The following is a 27,607-nucleotide window of genomic DNA, read 5'->3' on the forward strand; positions in this document are numbered from 1 at the left end:
TAGTCAACTAGCTGCAACGGAGCACTCGGATGGTGTATAAAGCGGAGGACATCCCAATGTGACAACTTACGATTGTAGAGTATTTTTGTTGCGCACTGTAAATAGTGTATATGATTTTTAATTTCCTTTAATTTCGAAATGTATTAAATTAAACTGACTGGCCAAATCGCAGGGTTTCTAGATACTATTTGGGTTTGAATGATGCTATCATTGGACGATCTTGGCAGGAATGGGTGAACCTCAAAAAGTATTTAAATGTATATCTTCGTATCTCTTCACCTGATTGAAACGAAATTTTCGGATGTTTTTGAAAGAAAAATCTCTTTAGTAGAAAGGAGGAGAAAATGTATTGGATCAGTTCAATTATGACAACAGTATCTCAGTGGCTAGAGCACAGTGTTTTGGATCGAGAGATCTGGAAATCATCGTTTTTTGCTATTTAGTTACTGATTTGATGAAAATTTAATTATCTAGTTTTCAGAAACTGAACAGCACTAGAATTTGAATTTTCTTTCTTTCTTTCTTTTCCTTTTTTTTCTTTCTTTTTTTTCTTTTTTTTTTTTGTATGTATGTATGTATATATATGTGTGTGTGTATACCTGCTTTCTAATCTTCCTTTCCGAGAGACAAATATTGAAGAACCACTCACGTGATATGATTATCTCTGAAATCATCTTAACGAGACGGACAGGCTGCTTCTTTGCAGTATTTCGCGAAAACTTGGAAGTTTAATGGTAAGGTATAACTTCTCTAGATACCATCGACTCACGTGGACTGTACCAGTGCCGAATTTCGCGAACAAGCTAACTGCATGGACGTTATCGTTCTTTTCTCCCCATGTATAACGTGTATACAAGTCAGTTTCCCTTAAAAGGTCCTCCACGAAGGCATCCCTCCCCTTAGGCAGATAGCCCTAGTGTGCCTTGCCATAATTAAATAAACCAACTTATGTAGGAGCAGCCGCCTCTGACCGTCCCTGGGTCACGCCGATCTAACTCACCGGTTGGAATGTGTATGGCAAGCAATCTCGCAGGAGGACATCCAACTTCCGTCTAAAGCTGAGAAAATATTTTTAACTAACATAATACAAAACAGTTTGCTTCATTTGTTCAAAACCATTTAGCGTATCTTATATTTCTGTACATGCAGCGGACCAGAGAACAGCAAATACAGATTTGGCCTGTAAAAAACGGCAAACCATACTTGGAGATTTAGTATATGTGTATGGGCTGTAGACTAATATAAGTCAGATATCTGAAGTTTCTCTGTAATATAATCCTGAAACATTTATATTTGTTCCTATAGAACCAACGAAAGATTTCGCATCCAATACTGATTTTCGAGTTCATGGAGTATTTCCGAAATTCACAGTCCCCTACGGCAGAAGAGGTCAAGCTTGTGATGGAATCGTCGATGAGCAAGAAGCATGCAAAAATAGTGGATTCGTTACCTCCCAACAATACAAGCATGAATCAACTTTTGCTGTGTCCAACACTTATCCAAAGGTAAATATTTCATTCACCTTTTATGCGTTAGTCTAGATTCAATGTAATACGTGTTTAAGGTCGGACTTTAAAACATAACTCCTTGTCAAACTACTATGAATGGCGTTAACCTATATTAGAGGAATTATACGATGGTAGCTACCCCCTAAAAAGGTTACAAGGATAATAAAAAATTATTCATTAATGATAGACAGAAAATACAAGAAGGAATTAAGAGGCCTACTTTCTACCATTTTTCCAAATAACCACTAACTCTATTTAAGCATTTCCGCAGGACCAATTTGTTTAACCCTGCTTGGTGGAAATCACATCATTGCCCACTGAGCCAGTTCTCGGTAGCTATTTTCACATCGCTGAAGAGAATCTCATTCCAGATAAATGTTCTTTCAATTTCAGAAAAAGAAAATAGTCACTGGATGCTAAATATGGGCTATATGGACATGACTTCAGACTTCCCAATTTTGCATTAATTTATGAGTTTGGCGAAAGCCAGGCATTGTCATGCAGGAGGATGATACAATCACTGAACGTGCCAGCGCTTGCGTCAGATGACTTCACGTAACCTTGTCAAAGTGGCACAATAACGATTGGAAGTAACGGTATTCGACCAGGATAACGAATCGTGTCTCGAACCTCCAAGCGAGACCACTTTTCTTGCCATTTCAATTGCTCTCACGCATCTGCGAACTTATTCTACCTATTCGCACAAACGCTGCTAAAGAACTAGTGCCATCTGTCTACACTTTGGGGGGGGGAATATTCTATTCACAATAATTAAGTTTCAAATGCTGATCCTTGTAATCTTTTCTTTATTTTCAAATTATTCTTCCAAAAGTACTGTAGAATGTTTGGTGGCAGTTAAAAAATATCTGCGGTCTTCAGATTCCACTCTTGGGGTTCTGACAGTCAACACTGCAATATTAACTAAGTAGACAGCCTTCATCATGCTTTACCATATGCCTCATTGAAAAGAGACTTAATGACAGATTTGATTGAATAAGCGAAAGCAAAAGGATGATCACACAATTTGAACCATGAATTATGCAAGCAAGCAAGTATCCCAATTTTGATCGAGATATGCTGGAAATGGTGTTTGAGATTATTGTACACTTCTGTTTCTGCCACTAACAATGCGAAAAGACTTTCGTACTTAACCACTAATTGAACAACAGATAAATGATAATAACCAAAAAATGTTTACTTACAAATATGATTTGTAGTCAGGAACTATACATATTTACAACTTAAAATCTACTGCATTTGGTAATCAGTACAACAAAACTTAGATGACCATAGCTTGAAGGGAAGCAAATGCTAAATTAGTGTTTACCGATTTGTGAAATAAGAAACCTAACTGAAACTTTATTTACCGACACAGTTTTCGGGAATTCATTCTGTTTATTCACGCTGTTAACAAATCACCGCTAGTACTAATGTAAGGTATAAAATATACTTGCACGTTAAAAAATTTTCTTCGCATGGCTGTCAGATAACTGCTATATTCCTAATCTTTGTATGAGTTTCGAAATTTGTGGGATCGCTTAAACTCCAGTTTCACAATATCTGTACAGAAGGCGATTATAATAAAGTAAGGATTGGGTAAAGCAGAAATAACGTATTCTAAATCATTCAATCTTGTTAAAATTGTTTTAGGAATGTTCTGTTCAGTATAAAACAAGCAATTGGACACTTATTTGTATCTACCATAGATGTGTATGTACTACTAGAAATGAGTGATAGAATGGCCTATTCTAGGTTGCAAAGATAGCAGCCATTCTAGAGACTTTACTAAAATAATCTCAAATTATTTGTTTTTCTTTCAAAGAAAAAAATATTATCGGTACACTTCAGCAGAGCTCCACGAATTTAGCTGTGCTAATTTTTGCTTGAGTGCACAGAGTGTTTTAACTGGATTAGTTTTGTGAACAATTTAGACATTATGTCTATCATTTAATTTCCAAAGGCGTGACAGTGGGCCAGGAAGAACCCACTGCAAGGCGTTTTTGACCCTTGGTTTATATGTAGATGCTTTCTAATTTTTTAACTTCAATAATAATTTGTGCTTTGCTGATAAAAGCACAGGAAGCTGCATGAGGGAACTGATCAGAATGAAAATTGATCTATCTTCCAGGAAATTACAACCACTCAAAATAGTAATTACTTTATACTGAGTGTTAAACACTAGGATGGGGTGAATTTTTAAAATGTGCTTTTAAGTTAAAAAAAAAAAAAATCATTTTTATATTATGTGCTTCATTATTAAAATAATGAAGCCTTCTCACAGCTACTTATTTATTGATTGCAAAATGTTTATTATTCATTTCACAGATCAAGCTGCGTGTAAGATTCTCGATGTCTGATAGAAAGACCAAAGAATATCTTCTGTGCAGAGAAGTTCCTGTTGAGATCAAGTGGGTATCTTTTAATACCACTTTTTAAATCTATATTTAAAAATATTTACTAAATTTATATAAAAACTGAGATAACCAAAATAGTTATGTTTATTTTCAAAGCAAAGACATTATAAGATAGCAAGTTGAATGCATCTGATATGAGCCTGATCCAATAAAACACTAATTCTAGGCTAACTTAGAATATTTACTGTCTCTGAAGAAGGTTTAAACACATTTCATGTTTATAATGATATCATATTGTAAGATCATATACAAAAATTTTGAAGCTGGCTGGGTATTTTTTCTTTAAATATTGATCCAAGATATCTATTTCTAGTTACACTATTTCTCAAAATAAAGTAAATTTGACACTGAAGTTGATAGAAAACCTTTTTTTTTTTTTTTTTTTTTGTGTGTGTGTGTTTTTGTTAAGTACACATAGTTTATATACAAAATATTCGTTCTTATAAAATATTTGTTTTTATAAAATCCACCATATAAAATTACAAAATAATATGTTTAGCTTTGTGAAGGTAAATGTAAAATGTTCCTTACTTTTATGTGTAAAACAGGGGTTCTCAACCGGTGGTACACGTACCACTGTGGAGTACGCAAGAGAAAAATAGGTGGTACACAAGAAGCAAAGTATTTTTAACAATTAAATTCAATAATTAAAACTCCAGCATCCTGATTGCGTTTTTTCTCTAACGCTCGTAAGTTTATGCGATCTGAGCTTTGTTCAAGAGTGATGATGGTAGTAATACTTTGTAGTGGTGGTACTAAAGGTTTTCAATTTTTTTTAGGTGGTTACATGTTAGTCAAAAGGTTGAGAACCGCTGGTCTAAAATTTAAAGGTATTTAGAATTAATATATTTTTAAGCCAGTTACATAGTAACAGTTTTTTTTAGTTCAATATACAACTTGTATACAGCAAAATGAGCAATATTTATTTTAAAATTGTTTCCAAAAATTTAAGGGAATATTTAATTTTAGTGAAATTTATGCACTGAAAAGTGGTTTAAGTTAATAAATTTATTCTCTAATATTTCGATGAATTCTGAACAAAAATGTGCAGAATATTCTGTATTTGACTTATTAGAGCATAATGAATATTTTACTAACTGCGTTTTTTGCTCTAAGAGGGGCATATGAAGACCTAGATATTAAAGTTATGAAATCCTCCCATTCATGATTTCAAAATCTTTCTCATAAAATTTTCTTGAGACTATCTTTTATCTAGGATCATCATCTGAAAGAAAAATGTTCAGAGTGATATTTTTTCTATTGCCCTGCAAGATGTAAAATAAAGGTCATTATAAATAAAAAAAAATCTGATGTGTACACCACATGACTTCCTTGTACGGAATATTAAATTATACGCATTTTTTCTTGCATTTCATTTAAACTTATTGGATTGAATTAAATCTACTTCCTTCGACACCGCATAAACCACAATAGAATAAATGCATTCTTTAAAATTCACTTTGTTTACCATAGCGACACTCTGGCGTTAGGTTCACTTAATACTATTATATTTCGTTCATATTATAACTCAGAATGCACAAAATTTATATCATTTAAAGAATTATCTAATCGTTGCCACATGTTCTATTCAAATACTATAATAAAGCTAGAACGATGTATAAAAGAAATTAAACAAACAAAACGAAAAAGAAACAGTTTTTCACAGACGATTGAGTATTCTCATTTAATTAATTCAGTTCTCACTTAGCAAGAAGGCAAAAATACATAAAAACTAAAAATATCTATATTAAAAATTACGAAGTAAATCTTAAACGCTTATTTCCTCAAAAAAATTCCAGAAAGGATTAAGCATGATTTAAATAATAATTGAAGGCGTTATCTTTGTTGTTGCGAAGCTAAGTTTCTCTAGATTGGCAATAAATCCGCTATGCTGCTGTTTCAAATGTAAACAAGAGCAATGGCCGCCATCAAAAACATTATTAGGCTTAGCGGCACTTAAACAATTTTAAAATTGTTGATAATTCTAAAAATATTGCATACATATTTACTAAAGGCATAAAAACCTTAACCGGAAGATAAGAACAACACAATTCGATCATTTTTAAAGCAAAAAATGTACAATTTACAAACATATAAGAGTAAAGAAACTGAGATCACTGAGCCGGGTAACAGAGTGGATATATATATAAATATATTTATATACGTTTGGTGCGGCCGATTGCAACCAAAATACGAGGTGCACATCTACATGTTATAGCAGTCCTATATACAAAATTTCAACGTTCTGAGGATACTCGTTTTTGAGTTACGCGAGATAGGTACGTACATACATTCGTACAGACACCACGAAAAATTCTCTTCAGAATTCATTTTAAAGAAGTTTTATAATTTTTTTGAAGGAAAAGAGTGTTTTATTCTGTGTTGTACGTACATATATCACGGAAATACATGGTTAAATTGCATTTGAAAGAGGTCAAAATGGGATATTTTCGTTGAAATATGCTGCCTGAAACTTTTCGCGATTACAATACTTCCTTTTTACTTCGTACAAGGAAGTAATAAGGTCATCATTTAAATCCCTCTTGAATTATTCATTCAGATGTTGAACTGCGGTGCTTAACCACCAGGGTGCCTGGGCGCCATAGCCCTACCCCTCATCGAATAACATGATAAAAGTTTCGAATTATGAGAAATATAACTGAATGTGCTAAATAATTAAATGAGGAAGAGTTTAAATTCATAATTGCTAATAGTTAAAAACATATTTTTTCCTTAAGTACCTAATTACTAATCCATACATAATTAACTATTTTTTAACAACTATTTCACAGAAGAATACATGTATGCACAAGAGAAACAAAATACGAAGTGCGACGCCTTAATTATTCATTCAGGGTTCGCACGGCTTAATTTCGCCCAAAATCGCAAGAGGTCCTTAATTTTAATCATCTTGTAACCCCACGGCTCAATGAGCGCCACCTAGCAGCCGCCGGAATAAAGACCAGCCAAAAAAGATGTCAGTCGATGTGCGGGAGTCATGAACCAAACATGCTGTTTCCCCGAGATTTACTTTGTAACTTAAATGTGTAATTATAACGCCCTTTATTGTAATGTTTTATTTTAATTGTGTTTTGTTAATTAAAACTACTTAAAAAGGCCAAGTGAGTCTTTTATTTATGGTAGTTTTGGTTATGGCTACCCAACGTGCGGCTCGAATGATTTATCCAGTTGAGAAAAAAAAAAAAAAAACATGTTTAGTTTAGGACTCCAGGACATCGACTCATATTCTTTTCCAGGTTTTAGATACTACTCCCACTAGCGAAGTCCTCACCCTAAGATTATTTTGGAAATTGCATAAAGTAGCGGTTTTATCTTCATCCGAAGATAACAGATAAGCATTTACTTAATAAGAAAGAAATTTTTACTTTACACGTTCCCTGCCAGACCGTTTTTTGAAGACTTCCCGTTCGCGCCCCACGATTTACATTTGTATTATTTTGTTTCTGGCGATAAAAAAAAATTGCCCATCACGCCACGTTGGGCACGCCCCACGATTAAATGAGGGATTAAATGAGGGCAGTAGTATTAAGATGCCCATAATTAACTGCATAATGAATTTTTAAAAAATTCTTCATTTTATAATGATAATATCAAATGGCTTGAACGGAAAGTTTAGCGTGGGGCGCATACGCCCCACGCGGCAGGGAACGTGTTAATAAGCATTTAACTTAATAAGATAACAGATTTTCACTTAATTAGCAATATAAAATTCTAACTATAACGTCGTTAATACTTTAATAATATGGAATAAAATGTCGAAATGGAATAAAACAGAATCATATCTAAAGTATATATAAGCTCTAGGTGTTTCCGTTTAGATATAAATTCACTTTAAGAATTTATATTGTCTTACATTGTTCTAAGTAATTGATTTCTATTTGAATTTCCTGTGTTTTTGTTCTATGTTCTAAATGAAGATTAATTTTGTTTTCATTCCAAGCCAACACAAGTAAAATTTCGTTTCGGTTCTGAACGAAAAATGTATAGGTAACAAAATATCAGGGATAAAGAAGGGCTAGGTCATTCCTTTGTTCGACTCCTCGCCGACGCGAGTCTCATAGAGGGGGGGGGAACCGGAAGTAATCTGACGTATCTTTGTTGCACCTGCTCTGATTTCGCGCCTTTAAAACTGTAGTTTCATTCAGTTGCGAGACGATTTTCTGGAGATCGCATATCCCAAATTAATTTTAATCATACATATTTGTTTTCTAATAATGCAAATATTTAAAATAATTTGCGTATATATAGTTTTAGTCAGTTTTCCTATCCTTTATGTAATATGGCTTCTTGTGCTGTTGCAACGTGCCGTAACACTTATAGGAATACGAAAGGAAGAGATATTGTATTTCATGCTAATTGAAGCTGACAATAATAAATCAAATGTGGATCATTTTGAAATAAAACTCACAAGTGACAATGCCCTATGTGACAATATCCCTGAGTGCCTTAAGTGTAAAGATAAACAAGAATATATTGATAATTTGAAGAACAAAATAATATCCTTAGAAAATTGTAATAAAATATTGAAAAATAGAGAAAAGAAAGATTTTAGAATGTTTGCTCAGCGACAAAGAAGGTGGACGACATCTAGAAAGAAATTTGTATCGGAAATTCTGAAATTAAAATCCCAAACAGCGAAATTTAGGAAAAAACAGAACACATCGGAGAATTTGGAAAAACGTCTAAAGCATATTTTTACAAAGACGCAGATTAACGCATTGCTAGAAAAGAAGGAAAAAATCTGGTGGACTAGTGAAGATATTTCACGTTGCATTGTCATAAGAGCTCTGTCATCTAAAAGCTACGATTTTTGGAAAGAAAAAATGGGAATTCCTTTACCTAGCACTAGCACATTAAAGAGATGGTGCGCTAAATTTTCATGTAGTCCAGGAATTCAGAGTGATGTTCTTGCTGTAACGAAGGAAAGATGCCAATATTTGAATTCTGTAGAAAAAATATGCGTTCTCATTTTCGACGAAATGCACATAGATTCTAAACTTTCCTATGAATCTAAACTGGACCAAAATCAGTCCTTTTCAAAAAGTGCAGTTTGTTTTAATCAGAGGTCTCATTTCGCAGTGGAAACAACCAATATTTTTTATTTTAACACTCCAATGAAGAAAGAACTTCTTTTTTCACTCATAAGACATATTCAATCATCTAGAGTAGAAGTGAAAGCAATAGTGTCTGATTTAGGAGGATCTACTACTTTGTGGAAAGAGTTACAGATTTCGATTAATAGTTCTCATTTTCCAAATCCAGTATTCCAAACGAAAAAAATATGGGTTTTTGCAGATTTAGCGCACTGCCTCAAATTACTGAGTGTTGGTGTATTTAATTATGACAAAGCACACTAGGGCTATCTGCCTAAGGGGAGGGATGCCTTCGTGGAGGGCTTTCTAAGGGAAACTGGCTCGTATACACGTTACACATGGGGAAAACCACGAAAACGCCCATGCAGCCAGCCCGTTCGCGGGATTCGAACCTCGGACCGAACTACCAGTGTTCAGCGACTTTACCGCTCGGCCTCTGGTGGGCTCAAATTACTGAGAAACCACTTTTTAGATAAAGGATTTGTTTTAGAAGATGGAACTGTTTTAAATGTTGATATTATTAAAGAGAATTAAATTGTGTCACAAACTAAAACCAAATTATTTAATGGTCAAGGGAAACGAGAGACAAAAAGTAAGTATATATAATATGTTTTGATTTGAAATATTTCTAGATTGCATTTTAGAAGTTAATAGCGTAAAGCATATTTTAAATGAGAACTAATTCTGTTAAGTTATTGTTACAGTTATTTTTATTGTATCCTCTGTTATTATTGATTCGATTTTGTGCCAGCTTAGCATTCTAGATAAAATATATATAAAGTATAATATTAAAGTAATTGGCATAAGAAGACCAGCCCCCTTAACCCCCACTTTTGAAAAATTAAATAATTATTTTAGGTACTGTGAGTAAAGTTGTTTTGTCTAAATTAAGATAACAATCTTACATGTATTTATTTAAATGAAATATTGATGTAAGCCTAAGTTACAAAATTATTTAAAAAAAAATATATGTTATTATAATGAATCGGGAGAAAAATATGCTAATGTAAAATTTACAATTAGGCTGAAACTCAAACTTAGATTAGCAGAAATTTTGCCATATATAACCATACACGTTTAAAACTATGCAATTTAAGGTTGTTTTTTGATTAATTTTAAATAGCTGTTATTATAGTTATCTTAGCAGTAGTACAGTTCTCTTAGTTAACATGCAGATAAAGAAATGATTAGAAACAAACAGGCATTTAAAGAAAAAAAAAAAAAAATTCCTGCAAATAAAAAAAGGAACTTTATGCTAAGAGTAGCGCATTTTATCTATTACTAGGTGTACCCGCCCGGCGTTGCCCGTGCATTTAGAAAATGCAGATAAGTGAATAGCGCAGGAATAGTAGTGTAGGACATGTAGACTGTCTCTCTCTCTTCCCCCCCCACAAGCTACAAAAAAGAAATGAATTGTAATTAATCGATTTAATGTATCGTCAAAACAGCAAACTAACGCTAGATTAAAGAAATCAATTGTTACAATCGAACGTTATTTGAAAACAAATAATAATATCAGTGAGTCAAAAAAACCGTGATTAATTAATTATAAATAATTTTTTTAAAATTTTTCTAATTCAAAAATCGAAAATCGGGCTTCGAGGTCTGGTGGCCAGCCCCTTTGTGCTTCCGTATAAAAAATTCCAGGTCCCTGCGTGCGATAGATTTGGCTGGAGAGCTCGGTCAGACAGACAGACAGACACATTACACTTGCTTTTATTATTATAGATTTTAAAATTGAGTAAGTACTATTAAATTTTGTAATGTTCAGTGTAAAATGCATACTGCAGTAACATTGTCTCTTCCAAATTATAGCTATCTTTCACACACAGCTCATTTTAAACGCTGATTCTTCAAATTTAAAACGCTAATTTCTATGTTGTCAATTGCATCTCCGCGCTCAGTGGCATCATTGCTACGTCATCACTCCTCACTGCCTGTTTCAGGGAAAACGCTCTATGAGCTAGCCCTTCTCTTTAGTCCTGACAAAATATTATATTTATTCTGATTGATAAATGTTTCCGGTGTGCTTAATTCTTTTAGTATTTTTATAACTGTATTGCTGTCAATGAATGAGTTGTGTGTTTTGTTTTGTTTTATTTTATGAATAATATTAACGGATATTATTTTTCCTCTTGGAGAATAAAAAGTGAAAAGGGTTTTATCTAGTATATTATTTAAACTGTGCCACTAATGCTTTGTTTTATGCAATAAGAATACTTGTTTTGAATTAATAGTTTAGTTCCCGTTATTCTGAAAAGTCATTCTAAATTATGCTGCATTTTCGAATTGTGTGTTTATAAAAATTGTAAATTATTATTTTGTAATATTTGAGAAAAACTTATACATCTAATTGTGTTTTTCAAAGAGAACTATAGTTGAAAATTAATTTCGTAGATAGAGCATTTAGGATTTTGTAGACATCACAGGCATTACTAATAAAAGATTTTTCAAAATTAAATTCTATATTTGGGATTTTTATGTTTACTAAATTTACGCATTTTATTGTCCATTGGCAAGTGTACCAATCTTTGTAAAAAATGTTAGTTTTGTTTTCGAAGTAATCTCATAGGAATGATTTTGTTCGATGTTGTTTTTCAAATATTATGTAATTGTTAGGGGTAATTAAGAAATTCATAAAATTTCTGAACATACAACTTTTCTTCAAACAAATATTGAACTTTTCAACGGACATTGAAAGTACGATAATATGGCACTTTTGGGTAACCACATAAAAGATCTGCAAGGGTTAGCCACAGTACTGGTCTGCCCGTCTCAGATAATTTGAAAGTGATTCAATTCAAAGAGCTAATTACGCACGTAGAGAAAAAACTCGATAAATTTCCAATTAAGTTAAAGTTTTGAAACATCCACTTGAATGAATCTTCGAAGTGACGAAGGTAAACATCTACTTACAATACGGCGTACTCACCTAAATCGCTTATTGCAAAAATTCAGAACTGCTTGGAACCAGGGAAAGATCCAACCCCATTTAGTGAAAGTTTAAAGAGAATCATCCTAATTCTATGCTGTGCCATGAATCATCCTGATTCAATAAAGCTTGAAGGGAATCATCCCCATTCAATGAAGTATAAAGAGAATCATCCTGATTCAGTGACGTTTGAAGTGTATGAAAAGCACAAAAATATATTATGGTCATCAACGTCTTATGAACCAGGTGATAGAGTATAGAAGACGAGGCAAACCAAACCAACATATTTCTGGCTTTTCAACCGAGACGTCGGCCCACCAGCGGCCGAGCGGTAAAGTCGCTGAACACTGGTAGTTCGATCCGAGGTTCGAATCCCGCGAACGGGCTGCCTGCATGAGCGTTTTCGTGGTTTTCCCCATGTGTAACGTATATACGAACCAGTTTCCCTTAGAAAGTCCTCCAAGGCATCCCTTCCCTTAGACAGATAGCCCTCGAGGCTTTGCCATAATCACACACACACAACCGAGACGTCATACGAGCCAGAAGGGGAGTCTAACCCCACGGCTCAATGAGCGTCACCTAGCGGCCGCCGGAATTAACACTAGCCAAAAAAAATAATAGCCTTCAGTCGATGTGCGGGAGTCATGAACTAAGCATGCTGTTTCCCCGAGATTTACTTTGTAAATTAAAAATGTGTAATTATAACGCCCTTAATTGTGTTGTGTTAATTAAAACTACTTATAAAAAGGCCAGTGAGTCTTTTATGTATGGTAGTCTTGGTTACAATCTGAAATTTCTGTCGGTTTTTACAATTGCCATTTTGAGTGTTCTTAAGCATTTTGGAGGAATATTTACGGCGATTCACTGACAAATATGGTTATGTTTTGAATGGGTTATAATTTGTTCCTATTTCTAATATAAACGATGCGATATTCGAGTGTCTGTACAAGAAATAAAAGATTAGCATTTCGAAATTATTTCATTTTTCCTATTAAGCAAAATTTCACTTTTGCGGATGTAAATTCTTTTATTAAATGGTTCTAAATTTGGCGACTCATCACCATTTTTGGCGATTTTAAGATCAATTTCCATAGAAAATTTTTATTTCCGAGATTAGTGAATTTTTTGACATATACAAAAGCATATAAAAGCTTTTAAAGAACTTTTCACTTTTGGTGATGTAAGTTCTTTTATTAAACGGTTGTAAATTTGGCGACTTATCAATATTTTGGCGATTTTAAGATCAATTTCTGTAGAAAAATTTTATTCCGAGAATTGTGAACTTTTCGACAATTTCTTTAGAACATTCTAATATTAATACATTGCTCGACATTGAAAATGCAACACCAAGAAGGTGTGGTCAGAAATTTATGCAAATTTCAGAGAAAACGCATGTCACTTAGTTATGTGAATGATCTGAAATGCGCAGCTCTCTGACACTCGTGAAGTAAGATAAAGGGAAAGAACGTGCAGAATGGGCAATATTCGTGCTGTTATTTCTGCCAGACGAATTATCGAAGAAAGTTGGTTTTTGTCCCGGAGGATAGATGTAATAGGAGAGAATGGCCAGGCCGCCGTCAACGAAGGCACTTCCAGCAGATAGACGATTTTATGAGGGGTATGGTGATCAGACTGAGAAGGGCGGTTTGGTCCTTAAGTCAAATCACAGCTGATACCCACATGGATGCGAGTACGGTGCATCGGCTATGGCGACAAGGAAATGTGGGAAGAAGGAGGGGTGCAGGTGCAGCCAGAGTGACGTCAGCACGTGTGGATCGACGCATCCGCCGACAAGCTGTGGCGGTCCCGCAAGTCACTTGTACTGCGATTTTGCACCATATGCAAGATATCCTGGATGTTCCCGTGTCGACCAGAACCATTTCCCGTCGATTGGTTGAACGTGGCCTGCACTCACGGCGTCCGTTAAGAAGACTGCCATTGACCCCACAGTATAGACGCCAACGCTTAGAATGGTGCCGGCCTGGAGCGATGCGGATGACAGAATGGCGAAACGTCGTGTTCTCAGATGAGTCACGCTTCTGTTTATCCGGTGACAGTCGCCGCATATGTGTGTGGCGTCGACGTGGGGACATCTAATCCGGCAGTAACTGTGGAACGCCCCACCGCGCAACATCGTAGCATAATGGTTTGGGGCGCTATTGCCTACGATTCCAGGTCACCTCTAGTTCGTATTCAGGGCACTATGACGGCTCAACGATACTTGGATAATGTACTGCGGCCAGTGGCAATTCCCTACCTTCAGAGGCTGCCAAATGCAATTTTTCAGCAGGATAACGCCCGACCACACAGTGCTCGCATCTGCCAACATGCTCTGCAAGGTAGGTATACAGATGCTTCCCTGCCCACCGTACTCTCCTGACCTGTCACCAATCGAACATGTGTGGGATGTGATTGGACGCCGTTTGCAGACTCTGCCCCTGCCTCGTTCAGAAGTCGAACTGTGGCAAATGGTTGAAAGGGAATGGAGAGCCATCCCTCAGGACAACATCCGCACTCTTATTGACTCTATGCCTAGACGTGTTTTTTCGTGCATCGCTGTCCGAGATGGTCCTACATCCTACTGAGCCGACGTTGATTTCGTTATGTATTCTGACTATCATTTTGAAATAAAGATAACTTATTGCTGCTTGCTGTCTCTGTCTTTTTTCCAAATTTCATCACTTTCTGACCACTCCTTCTTGGTGTTGCATTTTCAATGTCGAGCAGTGTAAATTACACAAATAATGATAATATATGCAATACGATAATGCAGTGAAACATAAGCTTTTCGAAATTACATTTTTTCTAATAAAGAGCTCTTGAACAAATTTTCGTTTTTGGGGATGTGAATTCTTTATTAAACGATTCTAAATTTGGCGATTTTAGGATCAGTTTCCACAGAAAATTTTTAAATTCGATCTGGGAATTTTCAATTTTTTTAAACATTATAAACATGATAGATTTTATTAAAATAATGACAGTATACTGAAATTATATTTAAGAAATAGCATTAAAATAAAACATTTTTAGTTTTCTCCATAATATTATAAAGTGACATTGCTTTCCATTTTAGTGACTTATTATACAATATTTTGAATCTGAAAAATAAACAAGGTAATAAATGCTATAAAGCATAATTTACAAAAGAAGCGAAACAATTCTTAAAAGCAAAATAGCTATCTAATTAATTAAAAATGTCTTCTTTTTAATATTTTCATGGTAAGAGTTTTCTCCCATATAAGTCGCAGAATATAAAATTAATTTTACACTTTTCCCCTTCTTTTTTTTAAAAAAACCTAAAGGCACAATTTGCCTAGAAGGGCTATTAATTTCATTTTGCATCATTCACTCTAAAATGGCATTTCACTTTTCTCAAATTTTTGCAGCCAAATGTTAGAGACCTGCATTATATTTAAAGAAATTAAATAATGAAGAATCTGCATGTATATATCTGCGATTGTGAAAAAACGATGGAACCTGAGACATCAAATTTTGAATAACATAGTCCTCCACTCTAATATGGGCATCTAGAAGCTCAAATCTGGAATTTGTTTTGCTATCTATTTCATATTTTTTAAAACTTTAACGAATTTTTTATTAACAAATTCAAAGCGAGCAATTGCAACACCGTATGGAATAAATAAGCATGCGAGATTGTGAATCGGAATATCTAAAGATATGCTCTTTTTAAGTATTTTTTGATATTGTTGTTGAATTGAATTTCATGGTTAAGTGAGAATAGCATATTTAATAAATAAAGATAACGCACAAAACGTTTAAAAAAAATGCCCTTTGGGTGCAATATAAAATCTGAAAGCTTTCATATTTATTATTATTATTTATTTATTTTTTCTCCCAAAACATTTCTGGTCTTTTGCTGCTTCAGAATTGGTAGGGTTAATTTTTCATCAGAATTTTAGACATTGCAACTTGGAAAGTTTAGAAGGATTTCAAGGCAAGATTTATAGACCCACGATTCTAGAAGTTTCCAAAAAAATGTGACAAAATGAAAAATGTCGTCATGGTATTAGAACAATGGAAACATAATATTTGAATATTTTACTTCTGATACCAGAAGTCATATTTTGAACATGTTTATCTTCCTTTTATTTTCTCTCGTTTTCACCAGGCACAAGCATTAAAAATATCAAAATAATTCTAATCTTATCACATGGACAGGCATTTGAACAGAGGAATTTTTGTAGTAATAAAGAAATTAAAAACTGTTTAAAAGATTCATCTTATATGTCTCAATGCATCATACATAGAGCTTCCCATTTTCCCACCTGATGCTAAGTTGCCTTACTAAATTCTGCTCCCAGTGCCTGGCTAAATTTTAAAAGTTTTGTCAATTCTAGATTTTGTTGTTCGGTATGTCACTAAATTCTAAAAATTCTGCTACACCGGCCCATACCATACATAATTTCATATTTTTTTCTGAATGTTCATATTACTAAAGAAATACAACTAGCAACTTTTTCTATACATCCTAAATGCATTTAGTTTTTTAGAATAACAGAAATCTTTATAATTAAATCCAAAAATTCTAAAATGAGGAGGAAATGCTTTGAAGAGAGAAAGTGATATATAAAGAGAAAGAAAATTATCCTTTAAAGATATGTACAGTTCATTATGCTAACTGTACATATCTTTGTTTTTCCAGTTGTTTATAAATTCAGCCTTTATTATAACTTCCCCTTTCCTTCTCCCCACCAGATTGCAAATCATTTAGATAGTTTTTAAAATGAAGTTTCTAGAGTGTAAGACAGTGTTTCAGGTCTCTTCTTGCAAGCTGCATTACTTCCTGCCAGCTGTGATAATTTGTAATTATTCCATCTTTGCGTTATTGCTGCTGACATTTGTATTTGCTACGACGATAGAGTTACTAAGCTAACTTAGATTGACTACTAGTCAACATTTTTAGTTTGAATTTGACTGTTCCTGTTTAATTACATCACCACGAGCTGTAGTGTATTTGCACATTCTAGCATAAGAATGTGCCTTTATGTTCCAAATTCTTTTTAAAAACTTATTTAAACCTTTATCTGACTGTGTAGTTACTAAGCATGCAGAAACTAGTGGGAATACTGGTTTACATGTTGAAACAAATTTCTAATTGTTAGAAAAGATGCTTATAGAGAAGAAAATTAATATAAATTAGCCAAAATGTATGAGAAGGCTTCAAATAAAAAAGTTGCATTAATATTTTATTGAGTGTTGTTGTTGCAAAATATAAATGTTTTGTAACTTTTAATGTGTAATTGTGATAATATCATTTAAGCATCTCATAAATTACATGCATTTTAAACTGTGAAATGATATTAGATTGTGATTTTAATAAGTGCTTTTTTTTAACAAATATTTTTAAAAAGTAAAATTTAATAGTGGCCGTGTAAATTTTTAATGACCAAGGATATCTAACTGCTTAATTTAATTATTTGTAACTAACTACTCATCCTTAAAAGTTATTGCTGCATGTTAAAGCTAGTTATTGCCTTTTATTAATCCTTACTTTTATTACCGTGGTCACAAGATACAGCAAAAAAATGTAAAAATTAATTTAAAACTTATTATTTGCAGCTAGTGAGACTTAAAATAATACAAAACTACTTATCACCTATGGTGCTTTAGTAGCTTATTGGAAGCTTAAAGTATATTAACTCTACACAAAGGCTATGATACTAACTGCGTCAGACAAATGGAGCATAACTAACTTTCAAAACCTGCCAACCGTGCCTATGTCAGACTTTCAGATCTGTTCTATCAGGAGGTCTCTCTCTAGGCATGCAGCAGCACTAACAACAGCTAGTCTTCTGTTACCAGTCATGCTGATTATGATTTTCTCTTTTTAACCTATGCTGTTTGACATAAAATCTACCTGCTATTTACTATACATCTAGACTGAGCAAATACATGACAAAATGAGACAGACATAAAAGAAAAAGTCAACATAAATAAAATGTCTCTAATCTTCTTTCAAATATGTCCAATTATTATCTCAGATTTGTTTTATAATTATTTTTATTAAATTATGTTTAATAATAATGCATCCTGTTTATGGATCTATTTTGTTCTTAGGATGGTATTACAAAAGTTAAGATCAGCCTTAGATAATACATTTAATTGAATTTATTCAGTTCCCTTTTACTAACAGATCCTTAATTTTTTTTTATTAATGGTCCTTAAAAGTACTTATTTTCCATGTGCAGAATTCTGTACGAAACCTGTAATCATAACTGGTTCAGATGCAAGAAATAAATCAAACGAGGAAGTCTTTCAGACTGCAAAAATTCTACTTAAGTGATTCCTTTCCATAAAATATATAACACTTTAACAGTTATGTGGCCTTGCATATAAGGTAAGTGAGAAAATGGTTTTCCATAGCCTCTTTGGAGACTTTCACCAGTATGACTGCAAAATATCCCTCCTACGAGAAGAATTAAAGCATTTTAGCTTAGCAATGGATTCCATACTGCAGTTTTTCGTAATCTTCAATAAAATCTCGGACTTAATCTTATGCACACACACAGAGCGTAATGTGGCTCTTTATTCCTTTTCATTTTAGGATTTTCATGTAAAGGTTGCGCTAGATTTCTAGTATTTGCAACTGTTTTTTTTTTTTTTTTTTAAAGTAAAAAGACTACTGGGCACAACAGCACAAAAATTAAGGGTGTGCTTCTTGTTTGGAAAAAGAAAAGAAGAAAGGAAAAAGCATCACTGAATACATCTTTGAAATACACGTAAATACCCAAATAAATGTTTCTCTTCAAAGTCACCAAAGAGTTCGAGACTTTCATGGAGGTGTAGATACCCAGAAAATACTAAAATCTATTTACATCAAATAAAATTCAGTTTTTATATGACATACGAAATTATTACTTTTCAACCTCATTTTCATTAGGTGAAATCTGTTTAAATCATATAGTGTCGGCAATGTTTTTATGCCACATCTTTCATAATACAGTATAGGTGTTTTTTTCCTTTTTTATAAAATCTTTAGTATGATATGGAAGAATTTTCTTACAGAAGGTAGAATAAAAATTGACATTTGTGATACTTTTAATAGCATATGCCATGTGATCATAATTATCATTACTTGAAAACATATTTTATTTGTTCGAGATCTTAAACTGAAACTGGAACCATGTTCAAAAACACATCTAATCTGCTGTTCAAGATATTTAGTTGCACATTGTTTTTTAATTTCTTGCATAGTTTAATAACATTATTACAAACAACACATAAAAAAAATATTGTGAGAGTTGAAGGCATTTCATAAACAACTTGAAAATAGTATTCAAGGGGTAGGAAATCATTATTTAATTTTATTACTCTAAAATTATACAGCAGTAGAGATTTTATTTAATTATGCATTTTCTTTCAGGGACCCTCTGCCCACACCTTCCCCACAGGAAAATGAAGCAAAATGAGCTTCATAATTCTAAAAATGTACATCTGTTTTTTTTTTGTACAGGTATTATGCATTTATTAATTTTCTTTGTTGATAAAAATATTAAGCTTATTATTCATGCAGTTATAGAATTTGTTTCATAATACTAATAGTTTGCTTTGTTAAAATGATAAGAGTGCTTTGTTAAAATGATAAGAGTAAATTCTATATATTTACACAAGTTTAAGCAGAAGTGTTTTTTTTTTAATAGCTAATAACAGTATTCTAATATTACACTACAGGTTCAGAAACAAAATTAACAATTTATAGAACAAAAAGAACTAGCTGATTGCCAGATAACATTTTTACATACAAATATCTTTAGAAGTTAAATATTTATGGAACAAAAATAACTAGCTGATGATATTTAACATTTTTTTTTAATTGTACTGACTTTTCAATTATATTGTGAGAAATCAGTTTTTTTTATTATACTAGCAAGCTCCTCCCCATTCTATGATGAATGGAATAGGTGAACATATGAAACTTTGTATGGTATACACTGCATAGGAATAAGAATGGGAGAAAAAGGAGAGAATAAATCCAACCCTAAGTCGTATATACAGTTTGAGACTTGTGATAAGTTTAAATGAAATTTAATATTTATATTAGGAGAAATCTACAGTTTACAATACTATAATAATAAATTTGGCCAATTTAGTCACATTAGGACACATAGTTGGCCACCAGTGATGTAAATAACTAGCATTTTTAAAATTTATTAAGTGTTCACTTACAAAATGTCAGCCTTTAGACAGAATTTACTTTTATTCCAGTTATGATTTATAGATTATATGTAATAATATTGAAATTTTTCAGATTTGTGCAGTAAATGTTTTTCATTTTAATATACAGTAGACTGCCGATTATCCACGCCTGTCGCACAAAATTTTAAAAATGTTCACAAAACTGAGAGAAACGTTAAATTTGCTAACATAGTGCTTATTTATAGCAAAAATATCCTAGGCCTTCTCGGAACCTTCCCCTTTGATGAGTAAGTGATTTCTTACTCACCCTTGCAGTGCCAGCTCCACTGCCCTCTCTCATCTTAATCTTACTGACACGTCCACTTCCTCCCACTCGCCATTGTTAGTTTAAGCCTGATAGTGTTTGCGAACTAGTCGGAGTTAATTTCTTATCTTTGTGTTCAGTGCTTTTGGTTTTGTGTTTTTCGTTACCGATTTAAAATGTCAGGAAAATGAAAGAGAGTTGTGTTGTAGATTGCGCAAAAACTATAATTAATTTCCAAAGTAGCAAACGGCGCTACAAGGCAGCAGATGGAATTGGATTACGGAATCGCGGAAACAACAGTGCGTGACATTCTAAAGCAAAAAAACAAAGTGGTGAACTTTGCATCAATGTCGGACAGTGCTTCCGCAATGAAAACGCGAAAAACTATGAAGGGTTGATGAGCTAGACATGGCATTGACAGAGTGGTTAGCTCAAGTTCAAAAAGAGGGTACTCCTGTAAATGGTCCTATCATTGCGGCGAAGACAAAAGCCTTTTTTGAGTTGTTAGGCCTGAAAGGAAATTTTGATGCGTCTTCTGGCTGGTTGACTCGTTTTAAGTAGCGACATGGAATTGGAGAAATTGGACTTCAAGGGGAGAATATATTAAGCGTAATAAGCTAAAATATTAAGTGTTAGTTAAACATTTCCTGCTGTTTATTTTACATTTCATTGTACATAAAACGATTTTTCAAAGTTTGAATGACTGTTTTCTTATTTGCTATACCCGTTTTTAGCTTTTTTCGGATTATCCACGTTTTTTGTTATCCGCAGCAGCCGCGCCACACAATTCTGCGGATAATCGGGAGTGTACTGTATTCGTTTAAAATACATGATCACATTTAGGAAACTGCATCTTATTCAGGCACCTAGTGTAAAAACTGCTTTTAATATTCAGTATCATATACTGATGTGAATATTTTTACGATGCAATTAGATTTAAAGAGCACAATTTTATCAACGAATAAAAAATTATAAATACATTTTTTTTATTCCTGTACTTACACAAAAATATTTCTTGATTGATAATGAAAAGTTAATAACATTAAGTTACTGATTTAATTATTTAAAAAGTCTTTTAAATAATTTACTATGGCTTATTTACTGTAATAAACTACCTTTGATAAAAGAAAACACCAAATAATTTGTCCCCCCCATAACATTCAATTAATTAATTAATAAGGTTACATTTGTGTTTATAGTAATTTTGATTTACTTAAGTATAAAAATATTTTTAAATTTTGGATGGAGATCTGGTTTATTACTATTCATGTGAAGATTAATTAAATTGGAACCTATTATGTAGTGTGCATTTCATAACAATGACAACAGTGTCTTGATTAATTTGAAGTAAAACTTTTCTCACTGCTAAAAAAGCTTAATATAAAGAGTTGGATTGTTTTTATGTCTTGCATATTTTAGTTTCTTTTAAATAGCTTATATTTTCCTTTCTTGATAAAGCAATATTTAGGAGATTTGAAAAAAAATAAGTCTTAAGAAAGGGGGAAAATACTGTTAAATCATTAAAGCATGCATTACTGTATGTTTTTAATTATTTAAGACTAATTTTTCTTTCCTTTTTATACTTTGAATTTCCTCATATTCAGCTTCCAATACCATATACATTTTAAAAAGCAGGATCAGATTTTTCACTTTATTTCATATTTTGTATGAAATGAAAATAAAACTATAATTTAATACATTATATTATAATGTATTATTATATATTATTAATGTATATATATTATATTTCTTTGTAGAACTGAAAATTTTAAGCACATCTTCATATTTGGGTAATATAGTGCCAAAATAAAATGACATGCTTTAAAGAGAACTGAAGAAAATCAAAATTTTATTTAACAAAATGTTTATATTTTGGTCTCATGTTTGTTGTTAACATATAAAACTGTGTTTTAAAAAATGTCACATTTCGTCCATTTTTTGGAAAATAAAATCTTTTAATGGAACTGTTATTAATTTTCTACTTACATTATTTCATTGTTGGGCGAGTTGTTAATCAGTTATCGAAAAGTACTTAATGCTTATAAAGGCTATGAGCTATGCCTAATGAGCTAACAAATTAAGCTCATACCTATGTTACATGAAAGCAAGCAATGAAAACCTATGGAAAGAGCCCATTCAGCTTTTGAAAATCAAACACAGGGAGAAACTACAGAGTTCAAGTAACTTTAGCCACTCCGCCACTGGTAAGCATATATTATCTCTTCACTCAATATATAGAAATTTCATAGCATTATAACTAAATTTTATGTTCTAAACATACATGTAACAGCTTTATCTAAATATGACAAATTTTATTAATTTTCCTTTCCCCCACACTAAAGAATAAAAATTATTCTTTTCATGAAACATAAAATTCCTATCTTAACTACACTGAAAAGCTCTCCAATACTCTTTTTAATTAACAAACTGGTTTTTCTTAAGAGATTCTGACCTTCACATGTCATCACCAATCATATCTATATAAAATTCTTTCATTCTCTTCTCCAATAGTTTTAATGAAAAAATAATACTGTAAAGGTATGTTATTTACTCTCTACATTATTTGCACTTGTTTTAGCCACAGAAATTTTGAAGAATACACCTACAAATATCATGCACTGTATGTATGAGATGAAATTCTAAAAGCAATGGTACAAGATTTTTAAAACATTTTTATTATGAAAAGTGGTTTAAAATTTTCATAAAAAGGAGCACCTTTACAAAAATGGTTATTAAAATATTTACATGATGCTAAGAGACATTTATTTAAAATCTGCTTATGTCAGATCTAAGTAACACAACAGTTGGTTGATTTCAATGATCACAGATATAGATGACTCATTTTTGCCCAGTAGCTGCCCTCCAGAAAGAAAACACAGATGACACAAAGGATGCCTTAAAAAAGAAAATCATATTATATTTAAAATAAGTCATTATAATGTTGAAATGATTCATTAAAAATAATCACAACTTATACATTTTAGTTGCTAAAATATGATTATATATAAAAATAATTTTTAAAAAATCTGAAAGGTTTCAGATTTTAAATTACGTCCAAAGGGGCATTTTTTTAACATTTTGTGTGTTACTTTTATTTATTAAATATCAAGTTCTTTGCACTTAAACCATAAAATTCAGTTCCAGAGCAAAATCGCAAAATAATAAATTGAGCATATCTTTATAATTTCCAATACGCAGTCTCACACACTGGAGATAAAATGTTTTTTTCTGGACAACGTTGCCATTTCTCGCTTTGAAATTATTCAGTTTTTTTAATCAAAAATTCATTGAAGTGTTACAAAATATGAAATCGATAATAAAACAAATCTCAAATTCAAATTAGGGCTTGCACAGGCCCATATTCTATGGAAAATTACGTTAATGAAATTTTGATGGCTCTAGGTACTGTTGTTTTATCACAATGCAAGAAACATACGAGGCGTATTCGGAAACTAAGTATCGTTTTGGGGGAAAAAAAAAAAAAAAAAAATTTTTTTTTCTAATCCAATTTTATTTTTACATGAAAATGCACGTCTTAAACTATTTTTCAACATAGTTTCCACCAATGATCAAACACTTGTCATAGCGGGTGACCGGTTTCGATAACCACGACTCCACAGCATTTTTCGTGTCATCGTCAGATCCAAAGCGCTTGCCACCAAGCTCGCGCTTCATGTGCAGGAACAAGTGATAGTCGGATGGCGCCAAGTCCAGGCTGTACAGCGGATGATCGAACTGCTCCCAATGAAACTGTCTAATTAACGATTGAGTGACACCAGCAGTATGGGGCCGAGCATTGTCATGGAGCAACACAATTCCTTTACTGAGCATTCCTCTTCGTTTGTTTTGAATGGCACGCCTTAGTTTTGTTAAAGTCTCACAATATCGTGCCGCATTAATGGTTTCACCTCTGGGAAGAAATTCAGTAAGCAAAACGCCTTTCCTATCCCAGAAGACAGTGCACATGATTTTTTGTGATGACATTGTCACTTTGAACTTTTGTTTTTTTCGGAGAATGAATGTGTCTCCACTCCATCAATTGTTGTTTCGATTCTGGTGTGAAATGATTCACCTAAGTTTCATCACTTGTCACAATTTGGTTTAAAAAGTTTTCTCTCTCATCACTGCACCGCGTGAGAAATGTCAGGGCACTACCAAGTCGCTTTGTTTTGTGAACATCAGTGAGCATTTTTTAAGCCCATCGGGAACACAGTTTCGAACAAAACAGTACGTGAAATTTGTGAAAATGCTCCTGAAAGAGTTGTCATTGTGAAGCGTCTGTTCTCATGAATTGCTTCATCAACTTTCCTTACCAAATCATCGGCGACAACAGAAGGCCGACCACTCCGAGCCTCGGCATGGACATTTGTTCGACCTGCATTAAACATTCTTACCCACTTTCTCACCATTCCATCACTTATCGCATATTCACTGTAAACTTCTGTCACTTGACGATAAATTTTGGCCGGTTTAACATTCCTCACGTTCAAAAATTTAATCACGGCACGAATCTCACAGTCAGCGGGATAACTAATTGTCTTAAACATTTTGAATGTGCACAGCAAACTGAAAACGCAACATAGAGTAACCAAAATGGCGACAATTGAAAGTCAGTGAACAAGAAAGACTAGTGCGCATGCGCGGGACGCCTACCACAGTGCTGCGACGGCGCTAGAATGAAATGGTACTTAGTTTCCGAATACGCTATGTATATACATTTATGCAAACTCTTCATTATTTAATTTCTTCAGATAAATTCTTCATTATTTAATTTCTTCAAATATAATACAGGACGATAATATTTGGTGGCAATGATCTGAAAAGTGATACAGCCTTTTAAAGGTTTCAACGCAAAATCACAAAATGAAAACAATAGTCCTTCAGGGCAGATTGCCCCTTTGGACTAATAAATAGATATTTCTGAAAATTTAAAGATAATCTTTTTGTGAACATTTTACTACTAGCTCAAATTTATTATGATCGAATACAGTCTTTGCAAAGCAATAGAGCACTCTAGGGTAGCGGGAAATGAACCTGATATTTTTAGATTTACAGCAGAATAAGACCTTTTATAATGGTTCCATTTCAAAATATTTTAATTTGTATATCACTATTACAGTATGCAAAACAGATGAGGATTCCTAGTCATAAGACAGCACACAAAATATGGATTTCCAATAGTTTTATGAATCAATATATTGTACATAAACAAACATCTACCTTATACAGACCATTAAAATTTTTTGAAGCAGAAAAGATGAAAAACCAACTATGCTCTCACTGAAATGCAAACCACTGATATTTATACTGTGACAACACACAGAGGGGATTGTTATAATTCCTTTAATTCTTCCCCATTTAATAAAGATGAGTTGCAAAAAGACAGGAGAGTCAGTCAACTCCACTTGGGGACTAATTAACCACCACATTTTATTTTGGGTCCAATGTTAAATTTTCTGGAAACATAATATGTGAAAAATCAACTATGCCTTCATCACGATTCAAATCACACAGCTGGACATGGGAACCACTTATGACATGATAAATACAGTCAAAAGTCGTTAATCCGGACTTGGGCGATTCCAGATTATCGATTTTTCCGGATTATAGATCATCAGTTTAAATCTGGTAAGATGGCATGCAGAAATTATAAAATTAAAAATATGAAACCGTAATTTATGAAATAAAGAACAATTATGATCTAAAGGGTATCAAAATTTACAAAAAAAAAAGCTTAATATTTATTTGTTTACTTTATTAAACATTTCTTTCAATGTAAGTTGTTTAAGTTGCTTCGTTTTATGTGATAATACTTTCTCTTTAATTCTATAAACAGACATAATTTCTTCTTCAGTTACAAAGTTCTGCTGTTAAAGTCCTATAATTGCTGTCGAGAATACCGACTAATTTGCCAATCGAAATTTTTTCGTTTTCAATAACTTCTGTGTCACTTTCTTCTTTATTGGAAGCGAATTATAATGACGAGGAATTTGATTTAAATCATGTCAAAGAGGGCGTACATCGAGATGAAATACTACGTTTAGTAAGGATTTATAAGCCAAATAAAATAAAAATATCTGCCCTGAAGATAAGGATAGTGCTGACAGATTAACTTTCAATTCATTGCACGTGGGGCAGTTGCAAGTTTAGTGGGGCAGTTGCAAGTTAAATATCATGAACATTCTGAGTCCTTGGATTTACATTAACACATTTTGAAAAATTTAACACATGCATAATAATAAAATATACAACTAGTAGTTAATAAGCACAATGTACATTTTTTTTATTACAATTTTCTAACCAGTGAAATATCAGTGATGTAGTAACCTTTTCTCCCCATTTTAAAAGTTTGGGTTTTTTCCCTTAATAGGAAATTCTTCACATATTGATTCATTCTCAAACAGGAATACGACTTAAATAAACTGTCTTCATCTAAAAGCTAGAGGATTTGACTGATCAAACACATTACATGCTTTGAAGTTTATGGCTGATGGAGAAGAGTGACTGCTTTAAATTTTTAAATACTAACACTTAATTCTTTCAACGCAAACAGATATAGTTAGTTTAGTAATTTAAACTCAAGTTCTGGGTTGAATTTTGGAGTGGAAATACTTTGCAACATATTTATCATCTAAATTCTAATCAACTATTAATACCCATTTAATTAATATCAAGTTATTTAAACATAGAAATAAACCAGCATTTATAATCAGAAACAGGAAATAATAATAAAGACATCTGAAATTCACAAATGTATTTGATAAATATACAAAACTTCAATCTTTGAAATCTCAGTAAAACCTCAAAATTCCTCACATAAATTCGCACAGCAATAAAATTACTATTAATAATGAATGAAATTACTATTATTAATAATTTTCAATAACAAAATTACATTTCATCTTTCTCTTTGTAAATTTGTTTTGAAACCAGCTGTTATTCTAATATCTGATCTGTTGTAACAATGTCTGTTGAACCAAGGTAAATGAGTGCTCAAAATTTGAACAGTAAATTAGACACAGACATTTACTGTATTTCAAATTATATTTCACTTAATTTTCCAGTCTGCTTTTAATGCAAGAACAAGGCCATCCCAGTCTTTCTGCTGAAACTGAAATGTCAATTTTGATCAAGTTGCTATGTTATGATGCACTAATTTTTCAGCAGCACTGCAAACC

The 27,607-nt window shown here is 32.7% G+C and overlaps 2 protein-coding genes across 2 annotated transcripts in view; one reads left to right on the top strand and one right to left on the bottom strand.

Annotated features, from left to right (window-relative positions):
* LOC118181051 (NPC intracellular cholesterol transporter 2-like) overlaps window positions 1–22,399 on the top strand; it is a 61,187-nt gene extending 38,788 nt beyond the window's left edge. The window contains exons 3-6 of the mRNA XM_035350126.2: window positions 1,306–1,505; window positions 3,834–3,916; window positions 19,353–19,442; window positions 22,187–22,399. Of these exons, the coding sequence (XP_035206017.1) occupies window positions 1,306–1,505; window positions 3,834–3,916; window positions 19,353–19,398 (329 nt within the window). The 3' untranslated portion in view covers window positions 19,399–19,442; window positions 22,187–22,399. The remainder of the gene's footprint in view (window positions 1–1,305; window positions 1,506–3,833; window positions 3,917–19,352; window positions 19,443–22,186) is intronic.
* Window positions 22,400–23,083: 684 nt separating this feature from the next.
* Window positions 23,084–27,607, bottom strand: part of Atg14 (autophagy related protein 14) — a 108,824-nt gene continuing 104,300 nt past the window's right edge. The window contains exon 10 of the mRNA XM_035350123.2: window positions 23,084–23,324. Within this exon, the coding sequence (XP_035206014.1) occupies window positions 23,268–23,324 (57 nt within the window). The 3' untranslated portion in view covers window positions 23,084–23,267. The remainder of the gene's footprint in view (window positions 23,325–27,607) is intronic.

This window comes from Stegodyphus dumicola, chromosome 1, assembly GCF_044657685.1.
Source record: "Stegodyphus dumicola isolate Sdum_Otavi_A_Nest chromosome 1, ASM4465768v1".
NCBI classification, from domain to species: domain Eukaryota; kingdom Metazoa; phylum Arthropoda; class Arachnida; order Araneae; family Eresidae; genus Stegodyphus; species Stegodyphus dumicola.